Source organism: Halichoerus grypus, chromosome 6 (genome assembly GCF_964656455.1).
Source record: "Halichoerus grypus chromosome 6, mHalGry1.hap1.1, whole genome shotgun sequence".
In the NCBI taxonomy this organism is placed as follows: domain Eukaryota; kingdom Metazoa; phylum Chordata; class Mammalia; order Carnivora; family Phocidae; genus Halichoerus; species Halichoerus grypus.
In genome coordinates, this window is record NC_135717.1 from 8,719,861 (window position 1) to 8,728,776 (window position 8,916).

The 8,916-nt window shown below is 55.7% G+C and overlaps 1 protein-coding gene across 1 annotated transcript in view; it reads left to right on the top strand.

Moving 5' to 3' along the window:
• The first annotated feature begins 1,936 nt into the window (after positions 1-1,936).
• The window catches only part of SSC4D (scavenger receptor cysteine rich family member with 4 domains), an 8,665-nt gene continuing 1,685 nt past the window's right edge, over positions 1,937-8,916 (top strand). Inside the window, exons 1-8 of the mRNA XM_078074019.1 lie at positions 1,937-2,102; positions 3,698-3,733; positions 4,012-4,317; positions 5,021-5,098; positions 5,751-6,065; positions 7,128-7,205; positions 7,774-7,848; positions 7,960-8,365. Of these exons, the coding sequence (XP_077930145.1) occupies positions 1,937-2,102; positions 3,698-3,733; positions 4,012-4,317; positions 5,021-5,098; positions 5,751-6,065; positions 7,128-7,205; positions 7,774-7,848; positions 7,960-8,365 (1,460 nt within the window). The remainder of the gene's footprint in view (positions 2,103-3,697; positions 3,734-4,011; positions 4,318-5,020; positions 5,099-5,750; positions 6,066-7,127; positions 7,206-7,773; positions 7,849-7,959; positions 8,366-8,916) is intronic.

Sequence of the window (8,916 nt, forward strand, 5' to 3'; positions counted from 1 at the left end):
ATGAGGATAGTGAGGCTTATTGAGGTGAGGTCACACAGCTAGTAGGTGGTGGAGCTGATGCTTCTAAGCACTGTGTTATGCTGCCCTCCCCCCCCCAGCTGTAAAGGCAAAAGGTGCACTAATAAAGGGTGGGGAGGGAGTGTGAGCGCTTCAGAGAGTCACAGTTCATGGAGGGCAGGGAACAGTTAAGCTTCATTTCCACCTGGGGTCCCAGGGGGTGAGGCAGGGGCAGGCCCAGATCACTATGGAGCCCCTCAGCAAAGATTGGCCCATGGCTGCCCCCCTCCTCATAGTCCTCAACTCCCCATCTCCCAGCTGTCCCCAGGTCAGGCAGAGAGAAGACAAAAGCTGATTATTCCACAGGGGGCTGTACTGGGGCCCATGAATGGAGTATTGAAAACCCCATGTCCACATCCAGATAGGTTTTCAATCCTTCCCCAACCAGACTGTTTGTATGCCAGGACAGAGGCCAAGCCTGGGGTGGGTGGGGGAGATGGGGGCTGTCTCCTGTTGGGAGGTATCTCCCTCTCAATATATCCCAAACAGGGGTGCCTGGGTGGCTCAGCCGTTAAGCGTCTGCCTTCGGCTCAGGTCATGATCCCAGGGTCCTGAGATCAAGCCCCGCATCGGGCTCCCTGCTTAGCGGGGAGCCTGCTTCTCCCTCTCCCACTGCCCCCTGCTTGTGTTCCCTCTCTCGCTGTGTCTCTCTCTGTCAAATAAATAAATAAAATTTAAAAATATATATATATATCTATATATATATCCCAAACAGACCCATCCACTAAACCAGACCCCCATCTCCCCCCAACCATCCCACTACTATCCACACACTGTATCAGACTCCTGCTGAAGGTCTGCCAGGAAAGGGAACGTGGGGTCTTACCGGGATGCTGCTTACATGGTGTGAATGTTCACTGAGCTCTACACTTCCAATATATGCACTTTGGGGCTTGTATACCTCGATCCAAAATTAATTAATTAATTAATTAAAGATTTTATCCATTTATCTATTTGAGAGGGGATGGGGAGAGGGACAAGGAGACTCTGTGCTGAGTGCAAAGCCTGACTCGGGCTCGATCCCACAACCCTGAGACCATGACCTGAGCTGAAATCAAGAGTCGGAGGCTTAACTGACTATGCTACCCAGGCACTCCCCAAATTTATTTATTTATTTTTAAGTCATCTCTACACCCAACGTGGGCCTCAAACTCATGACCCCAAGATCAAGAGTCACGTGCTCTTCCAACTGAGCCAGCCAGACGCCCCTACTCAATCCAAATCTTAAAAAAGCATCTTCAAGGGCTTCCTACCCCGAAAGGGCAGAGCATCCCAAATGGCATCTACTCTCCCACCCCTTCACCATTTTGGCATATTTGAGAGTCACGGGAACCATATTTCCTTGATTTTTTTTCCCCTTAAATTGACTCATTTCTTCTGATTTAAATTAACTTTAAAGAGAAACTTTATATTGCCCCCAAATAAATGGAAAACCAGAAGCCTTTGCCAAAAAGAGAAAGCACTCTAAAAAAAAGAAAAGAAGAAAAGGAAAAGAGTCAACATTCTTTTATCGCCCACTAAAATTACATGGATTACCATCAGTGGAACCAACACCGGGCTTTGGGATGCGCTGAGCCCTCGGCACAAGCTTCGAGCCTGTCTTGGTCTGGGACCAGGCAACCCTCCAGCTTTGTCTCCTGCCACTTGCTCTCACACACCCTCGGCTCCAGCCAGACCTAGCTCCTCATTAGGGTCCTGTGCCCCATCCTTCCCAGAGGTCCCAGCTGTTGCCCCTGCTGCTGCCTCTTCTGGAATGCCAGATCCGAGCGGAAATGTCACACAACCCCTGAAGCTCTCGCTGGGCCCCTTCCACCTGGAAGAAGTGACTGGGGATCTTTAATTCCAGATGTTCCATCTGTGATTCCTCCACCGCCCCTTGATGGGACCCTCTGAAAGGCCATCCCCCGGCTGGATGCACAAGGAAGCAGAGATGCGAATTGATCCCCAGACGGCAGAGAAGAGCAGGGGGTGGAGGCCCGGAGACAGGAGCAAGGCCCCTTCATCCCTCCCCCCAGCCCTGTCCTTCCTCCTCTTCTTGCCGCTGGGTGAGTGCCCTCCCCGAACCCCTGACCCTTCCCCTTTCTGGCTCTCAGTTTTCCCAGATGTAAAATTATGGTGGGATGTGGTTTGTTAATGAGGTGGTCTCCATAGTTCTTTCCAGATGCAAGCTAAGGGTCTTCGTTGGGGAAGTGGAGGGCTGAGTGCTGGAAGTGAGGGCTCAATGTATGCAGAGTCTGGGCAGGTAGGGGACATTGGAAATAGGGAAGGAGGGAAAGGAGTGGGCTCAGCAATGGCTGTTCAAAAGGCAGCTGGTGGGATACATAGAACCAAACGACCTAGGGACGATCCTAACTTGAGAAAGAAGAAACTGAGTCTCAGTTTCTTCATCTGTAAAATGGATACACTAGTACACACCTCGGAGGACTGTTGTAAGAATTCTATGAGGTGTCACGAATGTGTCTGAGAACTGTAATACCCTGCATATAAGCGAGGCATTGTTATGGGGTTTTCCATTTCCTACACTAGGCCAGTTTCCCTGTTTACCTCCCCGCCTCTCAGGCCATGTGCCCAGAATTGTGTGGTGAAGAAGAGTGTGGCTGTCTAGGTTGGAATCCCGGCTCTACTCCCTGTTCGCTGTGTGGCCTTGAGCGAGTTGCCTAAACTCACTGAACCTGATGTTCCCCTTGTGCGCAATCCTACCCACCTCCTATGTCGTCCTAATGGTTAAGTGAGCCAGGCCACGTAAAGCGATGAGCACAGTGCCTGGCATATACATACATGAGGGCTGAAGCAGAAGGTCTTGTATAGGTAAATCTTTTGGGGGATCTCCTAATGAATCCCAAAGCCAATTGACACACTTAAGGCAGAGCTACTGACCATCTGCCCAGTCATAGGCTTGGGGTGGGGGACGGGAAACACTGAGATGAGACAGGCATGGTCACCTCACCAGGCAGAAGGCCCAGAAAGGGCCATGAAGATGGTGCCCACGGATTCGGAGGAAACAAAGAGCACTTCTAGCTGATGGTTCCAGGAAGGCGTCCCAGGGGAGGGGGCTCTGAGCTGTATCTGGAAGGAGGTGCAGGGCCATAATGAGCAAAACTGTTCAAGCAGAGGAGACTGCAGGGTTAAAGACCCAGAGACAAGACTGGTGGGATATAAAGAAGTCCAGGGGGGAGGCGGGCGCCTGGCTGGCTTAGTAGGTAGAGTGTGTGACTCTTGATCTCAGGGGTTGTGAGTTTCAGCCCCACTTTGGGTGTAAAGATTACTTAAAAAAAAAAAAAAGTTTCAAAAAAAAAAGTTAGGGGAAGCTTGGTCAGAAGGTACTAGAAGGCTTTGTAGAGAAAGCTCAGGGTCTGGGACTCCTGCGGGAAATGGAGAGTCTTTGAGGAACCTCAAAGTGGAGGGCGATAATCAGACCCCTGTTTCAGGCGGATCTCTCTAGGGTGATGGGAGAGGGGTGAAGCAAGGAGGCCCACTGGGACAGTCTGGGGGAGAGAGCAGAAGCTTGGAGCAGGCAGGGGAAGTGAAGAGGTGGGGGATGATGGTAAGGACCATGTGGGGAGGGGAGGCAATGTTCCCAGGGCCAGGCCACCCGGGGAACGGGGTAGAGGGGCCAATGCTCTTCTTTGTTCTGTTTCAGCCAGTGCCCTACAGCCCACCCCACTGCCCTTTCCAGGTAGGTGCCTCTGCCCCTCCTGCCCACACCCTGCCCTGCCCCCCATGTAGTCAGATGCTCAGACAGATCCTCAGGGAATGATGGCTAACAGGTCCTCCATAACTCTAGATGCCCCCACACGGATTGTGCTAGTCTCCCCATTTGACAGAGAGGGAGAAATAAAGTCCTGAAGGGACTGATCCTAAGGCTCCCATGCTTCCATGACTTCACAGCAAGGTGGGCGTCCTGCAGGTCAGGCCCAAGCGATCCCTCTGGTGCCAGCTCAACCCTCTCCACAGAGCTGAGGCTGGTGGGGGGCCCAAGCCGCTGCCGGGGGCGCCTGGAGGTCTTGCACGGTGGCTCCTGGGGCAGCGTCTGTGACGATGACTGGGATGTGGTGGATGCCAACGTGGTGTGTCGACAGCTGGGCTGCGGCCTGGCGCTGCCCGTGCCACGGCCCCTCGCCTTCGGCCAAGGCCGAGGCCCCATCCTGCTGGACAACGTGGAGTGCGGCGGGCAGGAAGCCGCCCTGAGCCAGTGCAGCAGCCGAGGCTGGGGCGTTCACAATTGCTTCCACTACGAAGACGTGGCTGTCCTGTGCGACGGTAAGCCGAGATCCCTGACCGGGGAGGGCAGGCAGCAGGGCTGCAGGCTGGATGAATGAAGGGACTTCCACGCGGAAGACCAAGCCGGGGGTGGCGCTGCTTAGTGCTGGCGAAGAGCCCCAGCCTAGTTGTCAGGGTCCCAGTGGTCCTTCTGCTTCATTGTGTGATCTTGGCTGAAAGGAAAACCAGCACTATTGTTTCTATGTAGGGCCTTGATTGTTCCAGCAGAGGCCTCTCCCCATTTTTAAAATCAAACAAGCGGGGTCAACACTGGCAGCAAGGTCCATTTGGTGTGGGGCTGCTGCAGAAATCGCTGGGAGGCATTGACCTTGAGAGTAATGGTTCTAGTTTTCCAAGAAAACCCCCTGGTGGTCTCATTAAAACACAGACTGTGGCCCCAACCCAGAGTTTCTGATGCTGCAGGTCTGGGGTGGGGCCTGGGAATTTGCATTTCTAATACGTTCTCAAGTAATGGGATGCTGCTCTAAGAACTAAAAGAACTCGTCTGAAGCTACTGCTTTCTGGACTCAGGGGGCCCCTTCCCCTCTCACACCCCAGGGTTCCTGGCTTTGACCCTTTGTGTGGCCAGAGGCCCTATGGCAGGTACCAGCAGTAGCCCTGCTGCTAACACACCCGTGGGTGTGAGGATGAAGAACAGAAAGATCCATGTATCCTCCTCCCTTCCACCCTGCTTCCTTCCCAGAATTCTTGCCCACGCAGCCCCCAACAAGGAAAGTGTTCACCAGTAGGGTGCCCCCTACAACTCCCCAGAATGGGAAAGGTAAGTAAGGGCAACATGGGGGACCACCTGGGTCTTAAGAGAAGGACCCCAAGGGGAGTCTCCCATATCTACCCTTGACGGTGGGAAGAGAGGGATAACCAATGGGTGAGCTGGGTCATTGCCTCCCCATCCTGCCCCTCACAGCCCCCCAGGCTGCTCACAGTCTGGATGGGGAAAGAGGAGTCCATTCCCGTGGGATGATTAAAAATAGTCAGCACAAGTTTAGTGAGAGGTGAGGACCCAAGCTTAATCCAATGGGAAAGTCAGATATGTACAGAAATGTGGATAATGATGTAGAACAAGAAAATGGAAAGTGCCCTAAAGGATGGACAGATAAATAGGCAAGGAAGTCCTCTGTGGTTAGGATTGCTTAGGAGAGCATGGACCAGTGCCAGGAAGGTTGGTTTCAGGCAGGAAATGACACAAAGCCAGTCTGTCCTGATCCCACAAACCTCCCCCTATCTGGGACTGTGAGGCCGCAGTGCCCTGGGGTAACTGGGTGAACCGCTCCTCCTGGGTTTTAGGTCCTGGGGCACCATGCACTGTGGGCACGTGCAGGGCCTGAGGCACTGTGGGTGCGCTGGGTCAGGTGCAGTGTTGGAGGGGGAGGCCGAGCCCTGTGGGAGATGCTCCCTGTCCCCACCCCCACCAGGTGAGGGCAGCGTGCGCCTGGTGGGGGGCACGGGCCCGTGTCAGGGCAGAGTGGAGATCCTGCACGGCGGCCTGTGGGGCACCGTGTGTGACGACGACTGGGGGCTGCCGGATGCTGCCGTGGTCTGCCGCCAGCTGGGCTGTGGGGCCGCCCTGGCCGCCACCACCAACGCCTTCTTTGGCTATGGCACGGGGCACATCCTGCTGGACAACGTGCACTGCGAAGGCGGCGAACCCCGCCTGGCAGCCTGCCTAAGCCTGGGCTGGGGTGTGCATAACTGCGGCCACCACGAGGACGCTGGCGCGCTCTGCGCAGGTGCGGGCTGGGGGCGGGGCGGGGCGGGGCGGGGCGGGGCGCGGGGGCGGGGCCGTGTTCTGAGGCACGCGGGCGGGCGTGGCTTGATGGCTGCCGCTATGCTCCCCGGTGCTTTCCAGGAAGACCCCGAAATTACTTTTAACGTCTCAATACTGCTCTAGAAGTGCCTCTGAAAGTCCCAGTAGTCTTTGTGGTAGGTTTCACAGTATTGTGCCAGCAATACTCCAGAATTATCTAACAGTACCCCAAGAACGCCCCCGGAATTTTCTAGCAATTTCTAGGTACTCTTCATGGAATACTAAAAAGTAAAGTAATATTACTCTAGAATTGCAGCAGAGATACTCCAGAATTCTCTCACTGTAGTCCAGGGATGGCCCCAGATTTACATAGTGTACACAGCTCTCTCTAATTCTGGATGCTCTTATAATAGTATTTTCACCCACCTGGTCCTCCCATTTTGAGAGTTTTTCTGAGCAAATAGGAATAATAGGACCAGTAATGGCACTTCACAGATGGACTCCACTCTACAAGATAAAAGTGTTTGCCCATGCCTCACCGCAAACCAGGGGCTGCCATTCCTAGTTTACAGATGGGAAAGGCTGGGCCCCGTGAGGCAGAGCCTGACCCATGCTCACATACTGAGCCCTGGCAAAGCCACAGCTAACCTTGCTGCACAGTCTCCAGCATGACCCTTGCCCTTTCTAGTCCTATTTTATCTGTAAGATGGGAATGAACCTTGTTTTATAAGCCCCTTAGGACTGTGCATGGCCCTCCCTGGTGGGCTCACATTGGGCTTCTGGAAAACATTGGAGAGAAATGAAAGTACATCTGCCAAAGCCCTTTATAAACTGTAGAGTGTACACTTGTGCACCACAAGTAAATTACAAACACTGTCAAGTAGGGCAGACCTCCTTGGACCCCAGCTGGGGTTGAGCCCCTGACTCTGGAAGTAAGATCTGCTCTCTTCTCCAGGGAGACCCTCCCATCCTCCCCTGACAGCCCAAGGCTGACCAGGAACCAGAACCTTGGCCTCTGACCCTGCTCCTTTCTCTCCTGCTCCAGTGCTGGGCCCCCCGACTCTCACAGCACTACCACCCTTGGCCACAAGAGAGGACTGGGCCTGGCACACGGAGCCAGGGGGTAAGAAGCCCAGCCTTCTAGGCTGGAATGGTAGGGGCAAGGTAGGCAGGGCTGGGAATTAGAAAGGCTGTTCTGGATCTATTGGAGGGGGGCCCTGGCTAGCCGACCAGGTCTTTTGGCCAGATGGTAAAGAGGTGGTCAGAGAACGATGAGCGGATGGAGCAAGGATGAAATCCAGGGCTCTGGAAAGTTCAGGAAGGTGGGAGGAGATAGTAAGGGATTTCTTCAAAGCTCTGAGGTAAAATTTGGGTGGGTGCTGAGGTTGGAAATTGAGAGGCCTTGAGAGGGTTGAGCTAGAGGTTGAATGAAGGCTACAAGCACATTTGGAGTTTGGTCTGGAACGATCATTGGAATTGAAATTAGGATAATGCCTGGAAATAGGACTCGGTTCATTCCAACCAAGTTTCCTGAGGACTACACGTGACAACACGGCGACACTAGGATTGAGGCTGAGTGTGGGGTTCAGGTGTGGTACAGTTGGGGGATCTCATAGGCATCCCTGTGCCCTGCTGCAGGCCAGAAGGCCTCTTTGTCCCCTTCAAATGCTCTAGATGCCCTGTCTCTGCAGCTACAGGAGTTGGTGCCCTGCCTTCCAGGGAGACGGCACTGTTCACCACAGCTACCCGGGCCGCGGGGAAGAAAAGTAAGTGGCAGAGCCAGGGTTCTGTTGCGGGTGGGAGAGGGTGGGGCTGGGGCTCTGGGAGCCAGCGGCCGCAGCCCAGCCCCTATGGCCGCGGGCCTGTGCGCCCCGCAGGCGGGCGGCTGCGGCTGGTGGGCGGCCCGGGCCCATGCCGCGGCCGCGTGGAGGTGATGTACGCCGGGGGCTGGGGCACCGTGTGCGACGATGACTGGGACTTCGCGGATGCGCGCGTGGCCTGCCGCGAGGCGGGCTGCGGTCCTGCGTTGGGCGCCACCGGCCTCGGCCACTTCGGCTACGGGCGCGGCCCCGTGCTGCTGGACAACGTGGGCTGCGCCGGAACGGAGGCCCGCCTGAGCGACTGCTTCCACCTGGGCTGGGGTCAGCACAACTGCGGCCACCATGAAGATGCCGGCGCGCTCTGCTCAGGTGAGGCCGCTGCGAGACCCAGCAGAGACACGTACTGCAGCGCGGGCGGGGCAGCGCGGCACGGCCTCCCAGGCATGGGCGGGGCCGCGCGCAGGCGCGTACTGCAGCGCGGGCGGGACAAGGCGGGCTCTGAGAAATGGGCGGGGTCATGCGTGAGGGCTCTCTGCGGCACGGCACCGTGTGCGGGGCTGGAGAGGACGCGCACTCCGCAGAGGGAGGCGGAGCCCGCCCATCGACTCGCTCTGCGGCTGCGCGGCGCGGGCGGAGCCGGGAAGGGAGCGCCCTCTGCAGTGAGAGTGGGGTGGGGCTTGGGGAGGGCGGGCACTCTGCGGCAGTGAGGGGCGGGCTGGAGGGGAGAGGCGGAAAGCCGGGGACAAAGTCTGGAAATCTGTGTGAAGGGAGGGGCTGGGGAGCTTTCGCTCTGCTGAGTCAAGGACCCACAAAGCTCTAGTAAGCAGAGAGAGTTAGTTGATCGCTTTCGGGGAGCAAGCATCTGACCTTTGGGAGGAATCAATGGAAAGGGGTGTTTGGAGAGTCTGACCTATTTTAAAATGCTGTTCATTGATTGGTGTGGGAATTGATAGCTTCATCCTCCTTTGGTGCCCTGGGCCTAATAACTTTGGGGTAGCTACAAAGGGTTCCGCT